This window comes from Scardinius erythrophthalmus, assembly GCF_964197995.2.
Source record: "Scardinius erythrophthalmus genome assembly, chromosome: 18".
Taxonomy (NCBI): Eukaryota; Metazoa; Chordata; class Actinopteri; order Cypriniformes; family Leuciscidae; genus Scardinius; species Scardinius erythrophthalmus.
In genome coordinates this window covers 26,855,130-26,877,530 of record NC_138238.1, presented here as the reverse complement: position 1 = coordinate 26,877,530, position 22,401 = coordinate 26,855,130, and the positions used below count along the sequence as shown (strand labels likewise).

At 37.2% G+C, this 22,401-nt stretch overlaps 1 protein-coding gene across 1 annotated transcript in view; it reads right to left on the bottom strand.

Annotated features, from left to right (window-relative positions):
* Positions 1 to 22,401, bottom strand: part of becn1 (beclin 1, autophagy related) — a 92,384-nt gene that overhangs the window by 13,796 nt on the left and 56,187 nt on the right. The window contains exons 4-5 of the mRNA XM_081392124.1: positions 16,560 to 16,618; positions 8,974 to 9,064 (exon numbers count right to left, since the gene is read on the bottom strand). Coding sequence (XP_081248250.1) covers positions 8,974 to 9,064; positions 16,560 to 16,618 — 150 coding nt within the window. The remainder of the gene's footprint in view (positions 1 to 8,973; positions 9,065 to 16,559; positions 16,619 to 22,401) is intronic.

Sequence of the window (22,401 nt, the reverse complement as noted above, 5' to 3'; positions counted from 1 at the left end):
CAATAATGCTGGCAAAAGTTCATGTCATAGTCCAATTTACTTTTTCTTTGTACTATGGATTGTATTGAACCTACAACTTGATTTGCATAAAATTTGGGACATTTTGTAAAATGCAATAAAATCAAGAAATTCAAAAGTACAAAGAATAGATTTCCAAAGTTTCTACTGACCAAATTAAATGTATTTTCTAAATATAAACACATTTTGATTTTAATGGATGCAACACTCCAAAAGTGGGACAAAGGCAAAAAAAAAAAAAAAAAGGTTTTCCAAGTTAAGCTATTAAGCTATAATAATCAACGGGCAATTTTCTGTCCATTTTATTTCGCTTTGCAAATTCGCTTCCACAAATTCAGTGGTTCAAATTCGACAGAAAATTCTATGTTGACATCCAGGAACTGCAGGAAAAGCTGTAGATTACCGAGCATACTCTCCATCTGCTGTTAGTCAACTTCACCAGCAGGTGGTGCAAAAGCGTGTGTTGTTGATGAAGACCAGCAACAGTTAGAACAAGCCATTCATTCATAAAAGTAATTTACAGCAATTTAAGTGTATTTGTGATTATTATGATGGCTGTTTATGTTAAATTCAGTGTCTTCACGGTTACTTTTCCTGTGTAGCCTACATGCATCTTTCTCTACCATGAACAAGATTATAATGTTATTCCCCCGATGCGGATGTACAGATCCAATGTTACATTTGAGGTTGACATTTCTCTTGGTTGTTTAGTTTGTGCTGCATGCAGTAGACTACTAGGGTTTCCCTCAATACTTCAGGACATAAAAACGCTTAACGTAGCTTAATGGACTAATACAGTGATATAAAAGACCAAACTCGCAGGCAAGCAGATGGACTCAGAATATGAACTTTACGCGCAAACTTGAATGCTGAGCGTTTCCCAGTGATATACTGGCATAAAGTTGGCTTGACATTGGACAGTCGCACATTTAGGGACCATCTCTAAAGTTACATACGACATTGGTATACACGTTTCTAACTTCAATGGTGAAATGTGGCCGGGGCCAGTGTTACACACCTACTCTTTTACGATAAGTGCCATGGGATTTTTAATGACCACAGAGAGTCAGGACCTCGGTTTTACGTCTCATCCAAAGGACGGATGAGACGTAAGGGTACCAGCACAACAACCCATAGCGCCATCTTCTGGACAATAATAAAATAAAAGGAAACAATATATTCCCCATAACTTAATTCAATTCCTCATTTCAATATGATTGTCACTCCTGAAACTTTGCAGTGTGTACTTGGCAGCATGAAAAAATAACATTTCAAATTATAAATGGGTTATATCAGAAAGCGACCAAAAAGCACTTTTTATCATCAATGAAGCTAATATCTCTTCAGTTCAGCCGCAGCGCAAGCTTACTGAATGAAAACTCCCATTAAAATAAAAAACCTGTCTATACTGCACAATAAATCTTTTATTTTCATCGTCTTTATACTTTGTTGGTTATAACAAAATGATTCGAGAGCATGCAGTGCTCACGCTGAACAAACTATGTCGTTTTGAGCTTCAAACAGAAGTGTTTGAAATCAGCACCTATCAGTGTAATAGATTCGCCCTGTACTCTATACTATACCGGTACAGCATACCGGTACAGCATAAAGACTAGTACTGTTATGTTTTTAAAATTTAAATATCAAATTGGTACTGAAGTACCAGTACTTTTGAAAACCTTAATGCATCCACTCTCTCAATGACACCAAAGTCAAGAATAAGCTGAAGTTCTTCACTGACACCCTTTCGAACAGATCTGAGTTTCTGACCAGGTGTAACATTAGGAGAGACTTTTACTTTATCCAGTGTAGCGTCTGGACCAATCAGACACACACAAATGATTCATTTTCATTTATTTAATGAATAATCCAGCAAACTAACTGTGAAACCTTCACCAAAAACTAACATCCCAAATGAGGCTAACACACTGGCAGGACGGTGTCTTGTTACAGGGAACACAGACAGTTTTTACGATCGAAAAGTATGTGGCCGCATGTGCAAGAGAGAGACAATGGGAAGAAACAATCTTCCATGCAGACTTCGCTGCATTAATCAGAGACGAACTGAGCTAGAAATGAACGTGCATCCCAGAAACTGTGTGAATGAGTGTGATGTTTTGTGTCCTATTATGTATACACCATGGTATGTATTTCATTATACAACCAACGGTCAATGTAACTTTACCTGTATCATGTCTCCTATCTTATTAATCCTCATTTGATGACTCATGCTTTGATGTACATCACCTTCTCTTAGAATGCAGTGTGGATTTGTTATATCTATCTGAGTATTAATTAACAGAAAAGAGGTAAGGCAGATTTGAGATAGCGTCATAAATCTTCACCACAGAGGAAACTCACGCCAGACAGTCCACCCTTCTCATTGGTACAGCAAACCCAGAGAGGGGTGGCCATTCTCAGGCTTTATTAGAGACGGACCACAGTGACCTCCCTCTCTTCTCAACGCTTCTCATCCGACAACAAGGCAGCTTCTGCTGTTACTGGGGGAGGGGCAACGATCCACTCCTGGTCTTCTCGGCACTTGGGGACGCCGCGCTGTCCAGCGTGCCCTCAGCAGGCCAGGGCAGCAGGCTTCGACTCACAACAGCCATGTGCTCGAAGCCACCATGCTCTTCTTCAATGCCACAGACCCATCAACGAATTCAATCTTCAACCACTTCAAGGATTTTCCACGATTGCAACTGCCATGCAAGTATTCTTTGATGAGATTGCTCTGAAGATAAGCTTATGGTTCTTTCATACTGAAATAGATCTTGCTCCATAGTTCTATTTCCTGTTTCCGGTTCCACATCACTCACCCCTTTACCTATGCATGTATGTATGGATGTATGAATGTATTTATGTTTGTTTAGTGTTAATTATGTTTGTGATTTAGTTAATAAAACTTGTGCACAATTATAAATTTGATTTCTAATCCTCTGTTTGCATACAAAGTCCCTTTTACGATTTTGATTTTGTTACAGTATGCTCTAATTGCTGTACATGCTAAGGAATAATTATTCTTCAGTGACGATGAAAGATACACTTTTCTTAGAATAAATGAATAATCAAAGAGTTCATTGGAACTGATTAATTGATTGTAATATTAATTAGCTTACCTCAAAGTTAATCTATTTAACTGACCCAAATATTAATAATTAATCATAATTGGTAATTATGGATTATTATTATTATTTCCCCTTTGAGCTAATATTGTTACACCAGGAAACCTTTTGTACATCACAGCTTAGCAACAGGCAGAGAAGCAGAAAGGCCCATTACAGGTGCTGACAGTCGAGCAGATTCCGAAAGAATGGAAGAAGAAAATGCAATCCATTAATCAAATCCATTCCAAGAGCAGTGCCAAACTCAAAAATTGATGGGCCCTGAGGGAAGTGGATTCTGGAATCCACCGCTGCTTCAATGTATATCTAATGAGTGATTATAATCAAGGTATTAATCAATATTTTTCAGTCTAAATATCAAATGAGTGAATGACTTCTCTAAGCATATGAGATTACTTAATTATAGGAGTTACCAGTGTGATTACTGAAATGTTCTTTTCATATATTCTCTAATGTCTATATTAAATATCTGACTGGTGTATTAAATATCTGAAGGTGACTGAGGGTCTGGCCCATGCCAGGAATGCAGTAACAGTGCTTGATCATTTAGCCCGGCTTCCAGAAATTAAATATGGACTCGTTTTGTTTGAGAAAGGTCTTCAACGTATTGAAACATATATATGTTCTTCTAGCTCACCATGACGACTATAGGTCACAAGGGCCATTGGAACCAACAGTTTAAGTGACCATTTTTTAGTTAAAGGGATAGTTCACTTTGAAATTAAATTTTGGTATGTTTTAGCTTACCTCAAGGGCATCCAGGATGTAGGTGTCGCAGTAGTTTCAATTTTGATATTTTTAGGTCAAACCGCTCTTGTCTGACAGTCATATCATGCAGGTCTGTGGTCACTGTCTCAAAGAGCATGCACAGAGTCCAAATTAAAACAATTCCCCATCGTCCAAATTAAACAATTCCCCATCGTAAGTACACATTGATGGCCTAAGACACGAAACGAGCGGTTTGTGTGAGAAGACGAACAGTATTTATATAATTTTTACCTCTTGTAACACAGCCACGTCCAAGTGATCTGAGGGCGCGAGCGCATCCTGGTGTGTGACGTGTGCGCAGAATGGTGCATAGATATATACACTAGATGTCGCCTTGGCTACAGCAGTTCATTGGAACGAATGTCTTTAATGCGACTTCTAGTGTATATATATCTATGCACCAGTCTGCGCACACGGCACACAGCAGGAAGTGCCCGCGCCCTCAGATCAGAGGGGGTATGCAGTCAGGTTATAATTCTGACTCTTGTCTTAAATTGACTGCACTTCTAACTCCTGGTCTCTAATTATATCTGGTCCTTGGATCTTTAACAGTAAATTCCCTAACAGCCCCATCATACACCCGGTGCGCAGCGCCAGGCAAGTGTTTTTTGTTATTTTCAGCCTGACACAGTTACCATTTTCACGTTCTTTGCCACGTTGTTTAAATAGCAAATGCATTTGTGCGCCCATGGGCGTGCTGGTCTGAAAACAAGGTGTGTTCAGGCGTATTGTTGGTGCGTTGCTATTTTGAGGCAACGGAAATAGACGGTGCCATTGACAAACTGAAGCCTGGCCTAAAGTCAATGGTGCAATTTTATTTTTGTTATTTAAAGAGTGCGTTAGTAACATGAGTCTATAGGCAGGTTCACAACGCAGATCCGTTTCCTCACTAGAGAAGTGTTCAGTTTTTCCGCTTGCAAATTCCACTATGTAAATAGCGAATCCGTCATGGCGTGAGCGCAACTGGCTTTTAAAAGGAATGGGAGATGAGACTCTGATTGGTTTATTGCACGTTACACTCAAAACACATACTCATTAAGAAAACAGGGACAACCCTTCTAGACCATGCGCCGGGCGAGCCGACAATTTTTCCCGTCGTTAAACTAGCAAAAGTGGACTTGGACTCGCCCTAAGGGCGCTTTCGCTGTGCACTTTAGACCTTGCGTTTAGATCGTTAACATCATCCTTGGTGACAGAAAAAGGTAAGCAACAAAGTACTGGTATTGGGTCCTGGAATATGTCACCAATTTAACAGGAGGATGCAACAAGTGCCCTGCGATGGACTGGCCACAGTGCTGACCCTTCAGAGGTTATGCAAGGAAGAGATAGGCAACAAGTAGTCCTTTTTAAAATGGGTCTCATACACAGATATTGACAGAATGGAGTGAGCTCCACAGGTACAGAGTAGGCTTGCTACGATAGTCGGTGTTGACGGTGTTCAGAAGCAACACCGGTTACATCACTAACCGGCACCGCCCCCCACCGTCGATTTTTGTAAAAAAAAAAATTTTTTTAAAAATAAAATCATTTAGTTCTGTAAGAGAACAGACACTACAATTAAAAACTGAACGGTGTCTGCTTAATAAATCGTGAGCTGAACGAGAGTCGCAGCACAGATCGGCAGCAGGAGTCAGAGTTAATTTATCACGAGAATGAGGAGCTGACAATGATGGTGGAATATTTGGTGTCAAAGCTAAATGAAAAAGCACCTATAAGCGAATTCGTCATATTACTGTTTTGTTGTTGTGTTTTTCATCAAGAATAATAGGCTAATGAACTCACCATTCAAGCAATCCGCCCCTGAATTTGCACTAATTTGAAAGCGAAACTATAATGCGCACGGCCCCACGTGTCAACAGGCGCAGAACGAGCAGAACGAGCAGAACAGAGCGAGCGTTTTCAGTTCATTCCAATGGAAAAACGCTTGCTCTGCACCTTTCGCTTTTAAATTAGCGGTTTAAAAGCCCCCACTGGTGATACCGGTGTTGTCACTCACACGACGATTAACCGGTGGGAAAATATCCTTACCGTCACATCCTTAGTACAGAGGCAGAAGCAGTAGTGATAGTAGCAGTGCACTTCATCTTAACAGTTAACACATCATGCATGTAAAGAATTTGGAGTTCAAGCAATTCAATCTCATGAACTATACGTTTGCTGCGAGCGACATACTCTTGAAAAATGCCCAATCTTTTGACAATTGCTAAAAACGGCAGAACATCTAGAATCATTTACTAGATGTTTTGTTGATCAACAAGGATAACATGCATGAGCCGATGAATTCATCTTAAGTCTTAGAGGAGGAAGGCGGCCTCCTCGAAGAAAAGATGCAGACGCAGAGTATTTATATCGATACCGACTGACATCAGCCTTAGATTTTTCTTGCATTGCTTGCACAGGCACCTGACTCTGATCCAAAATAGTTTTAACTTTTTCACCAGCAGCCTCAATTTGAGTTGAAATAGTATTTGCTTTATTAAGAGTCAAATCAGTCTTTAACAACAATCATTTTCAAATATGATGACTGGCCACGTTTTCTTCTAATTGGTCATGTAACATTTCATCCAGATTAGTTGCAAAAATCCCAGAGAGAATACACATTGTATAATTGTTTCTCCAGGTGTTTCTTAAAGCATGTCATTCTGTTGCCGGATAAGTGCACGATCCAAACCATCTTAAACATGAGATGTGCTTTATATTAAGTACTTCATAAACGTACGTGGCTCACCCTACTGTTAGATGCGTGTACTGTTTAATACTTTTGAGACTCGTTTAAAAATTGCAATTTAATCTAGAATGCAAACATTTTAAATAGAGTGAATGAGAGTACAATAAATTAGCCTGTACATAAATCTGTAGCTAAATGTGGCACATTAACATAATGGACTTGAGTGCTCATGTTAATTAATGTGCATTGTCCCTTTTAAAAGCAAAGAATACAAATAAATCTAACCTTATTTTAAAATATTTTGCTAAAATATATATATATATTTTTTTCATCAAGTGTAAGTACTTTGAAAGCCGCATTTGTAAACCGCATTTTTCTGTAAAACTGCATGTGTTCATGACCTAAAGGTCAGATTATTGCAATGCTCTAATCTAACTCCAGTTGGCCCAAAATGCAGCAGCTTTACTAGAACCAGGAAGTATGACCACATAAGCCCTGTTCTGTCAACCCCTGTATTAGCTCTCCGTTAAAACATCACACATTTTAAAATCTTGCTAATTACTTACAAAGCTATAAATGGTTTAGCTCCTCAGTACCTGAGCGAGCTCTTAACGCATTATAGTCCAAATTAATCCAGTTAATCCTATCCTTCACGTCAAAATTCTGGCCAGTTGACAATACCTAGAATATCAAAATAAATTGTAATTGATCCAGATTAAAGAACCCTCTCAACTATATGTGTATGCCAGGTTGTAATCACATTTCTAAATTCAAAGGTGAAGTATGTAAGATTTTTATATTAAAATACTCTTAACCAAGTTTATTGTTCATGGACTACATAGTATTATTGGTGACAGGTTAAGGAACAAGTGACATTTTTGGAGATTGACTGACTTGTTTTCTTCGACATGCTGGCACCTGGACACACAGTCTTGTGACATCGGAGGGACTCTCCTTGTTATAGTTTTGGATTTATGAGTCTTTACTTTTGTGTGTGTCACAAGACAAAACAACTCTAAAAATGCCTTCAGGGCTTAAGGTGTTAATCTACTCGAGGTAAACTTTCGTGAATGGAAGGCCTTGTGAATGGGAGTGAATGGGGCACTTTTATGACAGCATCAAAAATCGCTATTTTTAAAACACTAAGAAGGTTCGACACAACATGAAACTTTGCTCAAAGTCTCACCAGGGGCTCTACACATGAACTCGAGCATTGAGAACATTGTTTGTGTACACAGAGTTTACTAAAAAGAAAGATTTTGAACAACTCACTGTAGCTGTGTCCGCCGGCATTTTGACAGTCAAAAATAGACGATTTCCGAATGCGAATGAACTTGCGAATGCGAATGACTCTGAATTTTAGTATTGTTTCTTATATGAGGATTATTTTTCAAATACAAGGTCAATATTGATTTTCACCAACGAGAAAACAACAAATTATCTGTGAATTTATATTGAACTAAGCTTTAGGAGCTTTCCATCTTTACTCTCCTCCCTACCCTTTAAGATGCTCACTTTCTGGGTCACTTAAATCCTTACAATACCTGGGTCCCTTCTTAAATTACATCAAACATTTACCATTTTACATCCAATTCTGTTATCATATCATAGTTAAGTCTGATTGGAGTATGTGGGTACCAAATCTTGTTCCAGGGCCTGGGCCCTTAGGGAAGATCCTTTAGGCTCTCCTGGCCTCAGGGCCCCCTGTACACAGTCCCCCTTTTCAATCTATATATTTTGAGTAAAAAACAAACAAAAAAACACACCCTCATGCATAGGCTTTTTGAAATACAGACTGACTGGCAGATCAAAACATAGTAAATACAGTCTTTATGGATTATGACTGTAATCAAGGCAAAAATAATTACAGCTTGTAAGGGGTCAGTGGTGTTTATAGACATAAGCGCATCATACAGCACAGACACTTTGACATAGGAAATGTTCACTGATTGACAAATTTGTTATGTTTTAATTTTTTTATTTGTATTTTTGTGTTTATTAATTCTAAACAGATCAGTATAGTAGCTAAATATGCAGTCAGGTCAAAGTGGCTGGCATAGTGGTCTTTTGGCATGTTCAAGTGGTCTTGTTTGGTATCGGACCTTGACTTGTAATTTGTATAAAAAAGCTCTAATTAAGCATAACATCATTTTTTCCCCTGAGTTTCTGCTGTTGCACTGTATACATTGTGATTTATGTAAATTCAAGCCTTTCAAATTATATATATATATAATATATATATGGTGCAAGATCTATATATATATATATATATGCTGCAATAAAGCAGATGATAATAAATCATCTGCTTTATTGTACCATTTTTGTGACTGCCAAGAACATAAATGTAAATATGAAATTGTGTAGAATAGTGCCATTTTGTATGTGAGTCCATACTTTCAGCCTGCGACTCAAGTTCTCCATAGTCCCTCCATCTGAAGCTTCTCCAATAAGAGTGAAACTATTTGTGCTTTCAGTAGACATCATCCTAAAGAACACAAACAGCTCATTAATACACCACCATACATTTGTAATATTTACTTTCAACAATATGTTTGTTACAGTTGTTCTATGCATATAGCACAGAATAAACAGGGGAAAATATATAAACAAGATCTAGAGCTATTCAATTGTGGATTAACTGAGAATAACAATTCTCTTACGATTCTAAGGAAACAATTTCAGTGATTTACAGAACTGTAATATACTATCAAAGGGACACTTCACCCATTTGCATTAAGCTTTGTATGGTTAGAAACCCAGTCATATTTTTGAATGGTCGTGCATTACGCCTGTTTCACACATACTCCGTTTGCAGTGCGTATGCAGTGCGTATTTTTTTCCGTACCCATGTTAACAGGTTAGAGCTTTCACACTGCACGCGGATGCGGTCTGGCGATCCGTTCCAGGAGCGGTGCGTATACAGCAGTGCAGAGATCGTTTCCGCACCGAGTCTATTTTTGCTGTGCTGCATGCGCTGAATTAAAGTGACAGCGCATGGTTCGTGGTCAAAATGAACACAGATTGACATGAAAATGTAGTAATTTCACCATAAATGCGTTTAATTAAATAAAATGTAGTAATCTCACCATAAATGCATTTAATTATATACTACTATTTTTCACAGTCATCTTTTTACTTTTAGAAGACCGGGGTAACTCAAGGAAAACTACAATTTACTTCAACAAGGCGACATAATGAACAACACTCGTCTCATTCGTGGAGGTGGAAAAACAAGTTATTTGTGACATGCAAGATTTATTATAGCCTATAAAGATTTAAATTATGCAAAAGAAAGGGTATGAGTCTGCTGTGTTTGTCAATTTTAAGTTTTAATTTAAAATGTAAGCGATTTTAATATAAGAACATGGTTAAATATTTTACCACTTGCTTGAGCAACTTAAAATAATTATATAGAAGAAATTAATTGAATAATACGGTGTTTAAATTGTGTTTAAACGTGAATACGTCTATTAAAGAGTATGTGTACAAAGAGAATCGCAATGCTGACAAAACTTTTTTTAAATAAAAGTTGCTGATAACTTCTGGATTTGAAATACAAATAGTGAGTATGTGTTTGTGGTACAGCCGCGGATCAGTTACGCACTGCAAACACAGCATATGTGAAAGCACTATAGCAAATGCTGCTCCTACACCGCATACGCACCGCATATGCACTGCACATGGAGTATGTGTGAAACTGGCGTTATTCCCTCATTTTCCCCTGAGACGGGAGAAATACGTATTTCAGTGTTGCGGTTCCTGCTTATAATGATGTAAAAATCGTCATTTTGCGTCATTCTAAGCAGGAAGTCCCATATCTTTGTAGAGGGGTTGAGACTAAAAACACTCGTTCCACATTTTTCCAGGGGTGGAACTCACGCTACAGACCTTTACAGATCAGTGGGTGGGACTTCACTTGTAGAAACTAAAAGCAATATCCACCATCTTGTTTGGAAGCTAAGCTAACAGGCGCTGTGGAGCCAGATGTGAAGTTAAAACATGAAGAATAAAACATGTTATTTTTTGGAAAAGGTTAAATCAAATATGGACAAAGGAGGGATAGTGGGAGGAATATTTCTAGATCTTCGTAAAGCATTCGATACAGTTAACCATTCAGTTTTACTGCACAAACTTCATGCATTTAATTTTTCTTCAAAATTTATTAGTCTTATTAACTCATATCTTTTATCTCGTTCCCAAAGTGTAAGAATTGACCAATATAATTCCACCCCCTTACTATTATCAACTGGTGTTCCACAGGGTTCAATTTTAGGTCCAATTCTTTTTAGTTTATACATTAACGAGTTACCATCTTTGTGTAAGAACTGTGACACTTTGATGTATGCAGACGACACAGTTATTTTGGCCTATGGAAAATCTGCAGAGGAAGTTGCCTCTAAACTAACTGAGGCCATGTCATCGATTTCAATCTGGCTTGAACAATCCTGTCTGCAATTGAATATATCTAAAACAGTTACCATGTTTTTTTCTAAAAACAATATAAATATAGAACCTGAAATTTTTATATCTGGAGAAAGGTTACAGGTCGTTACAGAATATAAATATCTAGGATTATATATAGATTCAAATCTCAATTTCAAAACTCACATCAAAAAAGTTAGTAATAGGATTAAGTTCAGTCTAGTCAATTTCAGATTCATTAGAGATTTCCTTTCAACAGAAGCTGCTAAATTATATTTCTTTTCCATGATTTTATCCCACATAACATATTGTTTAATAAGCTGGTCCAATACTCACTCTACAACAATAAAACCATTAGAAAGATTATACAAACAAGCATGAAAAATATTGGATAAAAAACCATATCACTACCACCACTGTAGTATTCTGAGGAAATATCAGTTACTTACTTGGGATAATCTAATTAAATTCAAAAACATTTGTTTAATTTATAAAATTAGATATGGCTTAGCACCTCCTCCACTATGTGATTTTATACGAGAGCCAAACTTGTGGGCACTAATGTTTTATGTGTGTGTATTTAAATATTATATTATTATTTTTATGTATTTGGTAACCATAATGTGTTGTATGCAATTTTTTTTTTTGTGATTTTGTACTTGTGATTATTTTTAAAGGTTGCCTTGTTTAAATCTGGCTGGGGGACTACCGATGAAAATTAGCACTTTTGAGCTAACTCGGGTACATTTACATTGTTTTAATGTTTATTAATGTACACTGTCCCCTTTCAAATAAAGAAATCAAAAAAAAAAAAAAAAAAGTGACAACAATGGCGGAAGGTACTCAATATGATATGGAAGAAGAGGATTGAGAGTCTGATGCTCGAATCAGATGTTCGCGGCCATCTTTACGAGCCACAATATTGCGAAGAGCAGCTGATTATGTTTGCGGCTTATGTCTGCGGCTTCTGCAGCCAAGGCAAAAGACCTGCCTGTCGTGGACGTGGACTGAACATCCCGGTACCATGCAATAATTAACCATTCCGAAAGAAATACAAACGAGGAGTAATTCACTAATGTTCCTACACATTTTCCATTTAAAAATTCTCAAATTTCCAAACCTCTCTGTAGATTTCCAAACCATATTTAAAGTGCCCCTATTGTGCTTTTTCGAATATTCCCTTTCTTGCAATGGTGTAATGCAACTTTCTGCAAAGTTATGAAGACGAAAGAGCATGCGATAAATAAACTTCTTGTTTCTCAAAAGAAAGAATCGTCTCTGAACCGCCTAAACAAGTCGTCAGGAATTTGAATCTTACTTTCGTGACGGCTACACGTTACTGGGTAACACATTTGCCTAATGCCCACCTATGTGTTTTATGTTATCCGCGCGCAAACAACTTGACCCGCCCTAAAACACTGTAGCAGGTTCGTATGCATGTCGAGATGATGTTGTTTTCTGCTCTACAAAAGCAAATTCTCTTTGTAAAACCTTTCAAAGGATGAGGATGTGAAGAGTCTGGTTAAAATTACCACAGCGATACAACAGCAGTATAACCTTTTGACGAATGCTTCTAAAATCTCCATGAGGTCTAAATGAGGTTTACACTTCTTTACAGTGTGTATTCGCTGAGGACTGAGGAAGCCTCTGGAGCTGAAGTTCAGTTATAGTAATGGGTGTTTAGCTTCCGACAGGCGCTGTAAGCGGTCAACCAATCACAACAGATTGGGCAGTCTGGCCAATAAGAGCAGAGCAGGCAATGGAAAGGAGGGATTTAAAGAGACTGAATCATCGGACGATTCGTTTGAGATCATTGAAAAATGTGATATACAATGTATATTTTGAGAAAATTAAAGCGTTTGTTGTAGGAGACCTCCAAAGCAAAATTTGTATTTTCACACACCCAAAAATGGCTTTGAGACAGTTATTTATATCCTTTGCTGTAGTTTCAGTAGGAAATATCAGTTTACACTTCCAAACTTTTTTTTTCTATTGTAATAATCCAGTGAGATTTTTATATGCATAAGGAGTCTGACAACAGCCGGTGCTCCACACGGAGATCTGATCTCACCATCATCGAGTCCATCTGGGATTACATGAAGAAACAGAAAAAACTACTAAATCCAGAAGAACTGTGGCAATGTCTCCAAGACGCTTGAAGAAACCTTCCTACAAAGCTACCTGAAAATGTGCAAGTGTACCTGGACAACAGCTGATAACATGATCAAGAAGATTTTATATTTCAGAGTTTTAAGCATGAGACAAATTAAATAAGCATAGCTTTAAGTTTTTCAGGTGGGTCTAACAGTAGTATTCGGGTAAGAAATACTGCAGAAATTCATTGTAAAAATTAAATAAAGATTAATGCTTACAATTAAAGTTGCAAAAGTTATTCAGACAATAGCAATGAGTGATTTTATTTGTCTTTTGTCCTTTTGATTAACATGACAGACAACAGCAGGTATATTAGTCTGACTCTGCTGTCACTTTAAGAGCTTATGCACAGATCCAATATAATGTTACATAACATGTTATCTTTCTCAAATATTTAAGGTCCAAAACTTTACCTGAATACTCACCCAAAATGGCATTTTGACATTTTGTGTGAATTTGTCCATTTATGCACAATAAGCCACAAAATATTTTTTTTTATTTGCGACTCACGAGCTGTTTGAGAGGATGTGCGTGGCACTTATATATCGATCAGTGGTGCACGTGGTAATTCTGCTGCTGCTCCCGATGGCCAGTCCGTGCCTAGTCTGGAGTACCGTTTAGTTGCTGCTGTGTGCACATTACATGATGGATCGGCAACAGGGGGTCACACATTGCACAAAATTGAAAGAAGAATCGCTGTCAACTCTGTCTGGTTTACAAACTAGGTTTCCAAACCAAACACATGAGATGTGATACAGAAATTAACTTAAAATTACGTGCGAGACAAGATGGACTGCATTTATTCCTGTTAAAAATTATAGCCCACAAGAAGCTTGCGATCCAAGTTGTCTGTGATTTGCAGCGGGGAAAAAAAGAAAAAGACAACGAATACGAGGAAAAGAACGGTTGCTTGCTTGCTAATGTTCTGTGGCATCTAAAACTTTTCCCCCTGAACTTTTCCTTGCCCTGTATCTTGCTCTCATTGGGTAAAGGTTGTCGCCAATGTAATTTTAATACAAAACACACTGCATGACTGTATCCCAATTCAAAGGCTGCATCCTTCAAAGGACTTGGACTTCAAAGGTCACACCTTTGAAGGCTGAGAAAGTCGGACTGAGCATTGTTAAATGGGATGGTCTAGCTACGGAGGACTGTTCTTGTCACCTAGCATCTGTGACAGCAGTCGTTGATGAGTGACTAATGTTTGTACTGGACTTTTTTGAAAGTTATATTAAACTGTCTGAAAGTAAACTGTTTTACTTTCAGGTTCACAAACTGTCTAAATATGTTCACCATGGTCCATTTCCATAAATAATAAAGAGTATAAACTTATATCTTACTAAGATGCAATTATATATAGTCAACATTTGAACCACTAAAATATTTTTTTATTTTTTAAGTAAGCTGAAACCCAATACTTGCGTTTAAAAGTGTAATTCGGCAATTTCTCTAAAAAATCCTGTCGTCACTGGCGCGCAATGAATTCAGGGGTAGGCAAGGCCGCAAAGGTTCCATCTGTTGAATCCTTCATTTCACGGGAAACGAAGGACGCATTTGGTGGTGGCATTTGAAGGAGCCTTCAAATTGGAACAGCCTTCGTCGCACCGCTGTGACGCAATCTGCCTTCAAATGCACCCTTTGAACAAGCATGATAAATATCTCACAGCAGGGCTCGAGACTGCGAGCAAAATGGGCATATGCGACCATTTTTTGAGAATGTGAGAGTAAAATTTTTGTGTGGTCGCATTTGTGCGAGTGCATAGTCACGCACTCAAACGGTGTATTAAATATGACTGTTAAACAGAGATCGAAAACTAATGAAAATGGAGAATGAGAGCACTGTGTGATCAGGCACTGCCGTTCTCAGCGCCACCTGACAAAAAATAAAAGTCCCGCTTCTAACACATCAGCAAATCAGAAAAACTTTACGGCCGATGCCGTAAAATGTACAATTGTATAGCTGACAGTACAAATATTATCAAACATTAATACATGGTGTTTTTTTTTATATTGTTTTTGATAGTTTTTTATGGTTTTCATTTGATGGTCTCGTGTCACTCTCAGTCTTTTTACATCAGTGCAAAACTAGGGTATGCAGATTAATACAACTATTCATCTGCATGCATTGATTAATCCTGTTGTAGCAAAAAAAAAAAAAAAAAAAGTGCTATCTTGAGAAAATCATGTGCTGGTGTGACCAACTGAGAAAGTTGGTAGCACCAGTGGAAAAGTTAGTCTGGAGCCCTGCATGGGCATTGTGGCACATCAATGCTTCTGTCAGATCGTGTCTTTGATAATACACTACGCGATTGACAGTCACGCGAAAGAGCATGGATTTGCCTCTCATTTTGGACATTTGTCAGAGATTTAAAAAATTGGGGCTAAAATCGTGCAGTGAGTCCCTGGCATAAAAGTAAAAAGCAACAAGTATTTTCTTTGCACTAAGTGTAAATAGAAGTTAGATTTTTTTGCACCAAGTATAAATAGTTGTTAGATGTTATTTATACTTGGTGTAAATTGTACCAGATGTTATTTGCACCCTAGTGTGTTTCAGTATCTCATAAAACAGTATGCAGTAATAACATATTCAGTGCATATGATTATATTTATTAAAATGATAAATGGATGCTGCCTTGAGACATTTCTTGTCCCTGACCCTACCCGCTAAACGCTTTATTCCCAGAATTAAATAAATGTTAGACACATTATTTACACTTTTCTAATAATTTCTTAATTCTCATTTACAATAAAAGCCTCTCTGAGCTGTTATGCGATGGGAAAAGTAAGAAGAATGAGTTCGTAAAAAAGCAGATTAGAATTTGGGTTGTTTGCGTCAAAAGCTAGCACCACCTGCCTTACTCTACATGCCACCAATCCTGTTATCAGTGGGATTTCTTTTGTAATTTTGTCTGGCTCAATCAGACAATGGTAGGCAGAGTTAGTGTAAATAGCCTCTACCAATAAGGTAGGCTATTTGCAGTAGGTGTAAAAATACACAACGAGAATAAAAAAGATATTGGTGCAAAAAATTTACCCTGTAATAATTTACTATACTATATAAATATATACACATATATGCATATATACACACACACCTTGCGTAAGAGGAGGATACAATAAATAGTTAAGCAATATCACACAAGCAAAAATGCTATTTTTGTAATAAAATAATCAAAAACCACTTGCACAGTGTGATATATTTCATGTAGTTGTGTAGTTACATTATCCCAAAAGGTCCCAAGGATTTGTAAATCCAGAGAAATTCCAGTTTTAAATAATGGCCTGTCCCTTGTCATTGTCGCATATCAATTGATCAAGGTCGTAATATTTTAAAGGTTAATCATGCAGTTCTTTCCAGAAGACAAGTGAAAGTGTACAAACAGGTGTCATCAGGGTAATCATACCTTGCAGGTGGGATGTATTTCCGAGCCACACCATCCTGTTTGCTCTCCAAAAAGGTCTCCTAAAACAACACACAATTTTATATAATTATGAATTTAATAGATTCAAGACCACAGATATTTTTGTAATATTAATTAGAAAACTAGAAGAGTAAAGATTGTAAACAAACATTAATGATAGTTTGAAAAAGATTTTTGCTAGGTTGTTCTGGGCGGTTGCTATGGTAACCATGAAATTTTGCCAGTGTCAGAAGATTTGACGCACAGTGGCTTCTCTTAAGCCGGGCATACACTGTGCAATTTCTGTCAGATTTTGAGCCGATACTTGTCAGATTTTGAGTCGATTTCCAAGTAGGACAACTCTTTTTTTTATTTTTACTCTTTACTCGGGCCAAATTTCAGCTTTGTCGTGCGTCGTTTGTTGTGCAGTGTACAGGGGGAAATGAGAAGCGATTAACCTCTCCCAACTGGCAATAGGATGGTCAGATGAATTTCTGACATGTCAGGAATTTTGGTCAGGCCTAGTGAGAGTATGGCACAGTTGAAGCAGAGCTATGAGCTGACTGCCCTTTTTTCCCCTCACTGCGCCTGCGAGAAAACAGAATTTAAACCATTTCATCTTTAATGCAGTAAAAATGAAAACAAAAAGGAGGGAGATCTATAAGTTCTTTAGCTTCTGTAGCTATCAAACTAACTGCAAATTTAGCAAACAGTTGCTTACCTCCAGTTCGTGTTGAAAAATGGATAAGCCATATTACCCACGTCTTCCAAGTCATCTGCATGTAAGCCTACAAATAGCCTATACGGGCGCCTCTTTAATTCATTTAGTTGTTTATTTACTATTTTTTTTATATATATCCAATATATATATATATATCAGTTTCATCTCTAGCATGCCTCGATTCATATGGATTAGTTTTATGATCTCTTTATGAACTTTTTGAAGCATCAAAGTGGTAGTTGCGTAGCTGTCAATGGAGGAACACAAAGCTCTCAGATTTAAAAAAAAATATCTTCATTTGTGTTCCGAAGATAAACTAAAGTTTTACGGGTTTGGAACGACATGAGGGTGAGAAAATAATGACAATTTAATTTTTTGGGGTGAACTATCCCTTTAAAGTCCAACTGAAATCAAAATTGACCCTATTTACTTTGTTAGCGCATATTACTAGTCTTGTGGTGAAAAATGAATCCGTGCAAGTTAATACACAGAATCTAATAATCGTAATCTTTAATCAAAGTCTGAAAAGTTACTTCCGATCTGGAATGGCATTCCTTCTCTGATGATGTAGGTTTGACGGCTTGGGTTGGGAAACGCTTAACCACACCATCATGGAAGGCAGAGTGCTAAGATAAATTATATGAAGTGTATGAATGAATGATTTATATTAATGTATCTGTAATTGCAGTCTCGTCTAGTATCATCATAAACATAGTCGGTTATGTCTTTAGTGAATGTAAATGTGAGATAAGATGCATGTGTAACAGTATATTGGATCCATGCAGCTCTTTAAGTGACAGCAGCCTAATATCCCTGCTTCTGTGGGTTCTTTGGGTTCTTCCGGAGGGCGAGTCGTCCGCGGGAAGTTTAAAAGGTTAACTTGAAAGCAAAGTTGCCGAAAATCAAGATGTTGTCTCATCCGAATGAAAGGAAAATGAGTGAAGGGAAGAATGAGCAAAGATGAGCTAGTGTCATTGTCCTTTAAAGACGAATCAGTCCACACCTATTTTGGGTGAAATGACCAATAGTAGGTAGGAACTTTTAGCAGGAGAGAGTTTACTTTGTCTCCTTCTGACAGCCTGATTTGCATGCTTTATGATGTTGTCAGAATTGGTAGTTTTTACCCCAAAGGATGGTCAAAATAATATGATGCATTTTATCGTAACATACTATACATCATTAATTAAGGCATAAAGAGAGGAACATTGTAATACCAAATACGATAGAATGGAAAGACATTAAAAGGAGTGAAACACTTTCACATAAGAATATAAGCATTTAAAATGTAACTAAAATGTCGTAACTAGGCTAATATAATGCAGGAACATACATACACACAGGAATATATCATGTAAATTCTGGGATGACTCAATTATGAGTTAAATGAAGAGAATGTCTGTGTCTATTCCCAATGTCCTATGCCACATGGCCTTTCATGCCTGTCGTGGGGGAGTTGATCTGAGTTGATTTGAGTTGATTAAGATCTTTTGAAGTAATGAAGGAGCTTCAAGGTGTTCCTGTTTTGCATTGGCCAGGGAACAAACATGACAAAGGGGGCAATTGGGTACAGACTTACTGGTGCCAGGTCTGTGATTTACATGAAGTCAGAAGGTTAAAAGCTTTCCTGAGGCCTAGAGCAGACTCGATCATTTGATTCAGTCCAGACACTACACAGGTAACAGCAAATTAAGCAAAATAATGTCTCGTTTCCACTGAGCGGTACGGTACGGTACGCAATTATTTCCGTTTCCACTGTCAAAAGTTGTGAATGGTACCAAAATGCCAAACCGTACCGTACCACTTTTTCGGTACCCTTCCGTTGGGGTACCTATCACAGTAGTACGGCACTAAAGGATGGAGCTAGACTCACTGCAGGACGTTGATTGGTTGACAGAGTATCGTCACTTGCGTGTGCTACAAGGGGAATGACAACATAAGAAGCGCCATTTTTTAATATACAGTTGAAATATAATACTACTGTTATTGTGCCACGAAATGTAGTTTTAAGAGTTTTTCAGGCGAGAATGTAGTTGTTTAAAGCTCAAATCTGTGGTTTATTTATAAAGATTTATGAAAATTTGATCCAGGTTGTGAGATCCTGGCAATCACTGGGCACTCGGCGCTCATGTACCCCGCCTGGAACAGCCTTTTCTCGGCTAGTCGTTCTGACGTTTGCCGCTGACTCTGACGTCTCAGTAATGGTTAAACATGAGATAATTTGTCTTGTGTATATCTAACGGGCGATATTTGGCCTCATGAATCTATAATTTGTTCCCTGGCCAATCGTTTTGACTGAGGGCTAAGTTAAGTTTCATAACTTTATATATTTAAGCTATTTAACTTTACCGTTGTAAGGTTAAACTAGAGCGCTGGCTTTGTATGTTTGACTGAATTGTTTGCTTTATTTCTTATTGTATAGCTTCTTGTACCTTTTACTTATACTTTTATAATGGCTAATATTGATAAAACTGAAATTTAACAAAAAGGGACTGGGTTGAGTTTTGTCATTTTTAATTTTATTACAGTGAAGATTATCACCGTAATGTTGTTGACTGTAACATCTGTTGTTTAGTACAAATGCACATATTTCCTGGACCATATTAAAATGTTTAATATTTTTATATTATATTTAAACGAAAAGAGGCAGGGTTGTGTTTTATATTTCGTTTTGTTATAAATAGGCTAACGTTACAGGCAGTGAATATAATCAATATGCGTTGCCTGAACCACATTTGTGTGGCTATCATGTTTAAGATTTCTTCAAATGAAAACGAAAAGAGGCAGTGTGGTGTTTTATAACATATTTCATTTTATTGTTGGCTAAAATATGCACACAGAGATAACCGGAGTAGCGCTTTCAAGAACGCACTGTTCCATTTGCAGAATTACAGGACTCGCGTCCTCGGGAGTCATTCTCCTGAGTCGGACTTGGCAAGTCCGAACTTTGCGTACTTGGTATTGAGAAACGCCTTATGTCGGCGCTTGGCTTCTTGTGAAAAACATGCCGAGAAGCAAGAACAAGATCTGCTGTATGTCATCCATGGTTGTTTATGTCGCTTTCTTCTTCGTGCGAAAATTACGTTGATCGCTTCTGACATAGGCTACACCAAGCCTATCAAGTAAGGGTACTATTGGTAGTACCACTGATCTGTATAATGACTGGATTGCTCATTGCGTTCTAAACTGCCAGTGGGCGGTGAAGCCACCGGAAGTATTCGGTGGCCATCTTATGATTCCCTGTCGACATAGGGCGAAATAAAGCTTCATGTCTTTAAATACATACGCAGTCAGCGTAATTTCTCAGAATAAGTTGTGAAGTGTGTATATTATTTTCTAATATTTTTATTTTTTTTTACCAAAATCCACTTCGGACTCTTGGAGATCTTTAAAAAAAAAATACTGGTCAGCTCAAATTCTATAGCTTTACGTTTGCATTATAAGAATGTACAGGGAGACTTCAGATATAAAAATGCTGACTCGTTAGGTAATGTTTTCTCATTAAAATCAGATAATTTCCTATTAAGTCAATGTGAGGGAATACCAATATGGTGGCACGGTGGCTTAACTTTTCCAATTTCCATTTTCAACTTTCAAAGTAATTTGTATTTTAATTATACTGCATTAGTTTAGATTTCAGACATGCACAGGCTATTCGTTTTTTGTGTGCTAATTGTAAGGGCTTGCACAGCAACTGTAAGGAGATATACACTTGAGCAAGTTAGGAGAAAGGGAGGAAAAGTGATTGGTCACAGAAGACAGTGAGAGCACGGAAGTGTCTTGCTTAATACAGTTCTGTTGCTTAGTTTATTTGCTACTAGGGAGGATTCATTTCGATTCTCTGCTTATTTCTATTTTCTACTTTCATAGCAATTTGTTTTTTAATTATACTCATTGCTATTTAGAATAACAGTCACGTTTGCTGTGTTTTTTGTTGTTATTGCACTTAAGTGCTGTGATGTCCTGCATTAGTTTAAATTTCAGACATTCATGGGTGATTGGCTTTTAGTGTGCTAATTGTAAGGGCGTGCACAGCTGTTTTTACTCAAGCGTTGAAAAGCAGTATATTTATTTAGTATTAAATAAATAGCAGAAGGCAGCGCAATACTGCTAATCTGCACCTTAATTGCTCTTTAAAACATTCAACTCTCTCCTCTGTTCCCCTCCATCACCACCCACCACCTCTTCAACTGCTGTTGATTTTGCTAATTTCTTCACTGAAAAAACTACAACCATCAGCAGTCAGTTCTCAGCTCTACACACCCTTTAGATCAGGGGTCTCCAACCTTTTTTCATTTGAGAGCTACTTTTTAAAAACGAAAAGTGGCCAAGAGCTACTCATGTAATACAATACTTAATTCTCTTAAATGTCTCATAACATATTAACAACTATCCAAAACTGTTTTAGACCTAATAAGAGTTTTTGTAGGCCTATATGTCACCCTTAAATGTCAGAGAAAAGAACAGAATCAGATTAATTTTTTTATAGAAAACTGTACTTTGCATATTATACTGTAAAAACACAATTATAGTTGATTTTAGTTGATCATAACTAGAGATGAAATGTCATGAATTTCATTTCATGATTATAGTGACAAAAATGATCACGGTTATCACAGAATCCTGTTCAGAAAGTACTAATACTACACAATGAAATAAATTCTCCAAATTTTATGTTGAAAACCAGCATATAACAAATAAAATTAGCATCAATATGCACTTTTTGTTTACATAAACATTAAAATAATAACATTAAAAATTATGGCTAGATTTTAAAAGATTGTCTTGCAACGTTATCTACTAACAAGTAAAAGTTAAAATAAAGTTTTGACAAAAAAGGTTTTATAAAAAGATAAACCTCACATATTTCAGCCTTTAAATCATTTTTTATAAAAAGAATGAGTCAAAAAAGATAAATTACTGAAATTTACAATGCACATTAGCTCGTCTTTTATTATTAATAGTAAAATTAGGTCCGATTGTCCCGTGGTGTCTGTTGTTACTATGCAACCATGCACTGCGCTCTCCACAACGACAAAAACGTTTTAGTAGCTAATGGATTTCCACCACCGAAAAACACTTGCTGAAGCTCTGCTACAAGATTTATTTACGGAGAAGAGTCAAGTC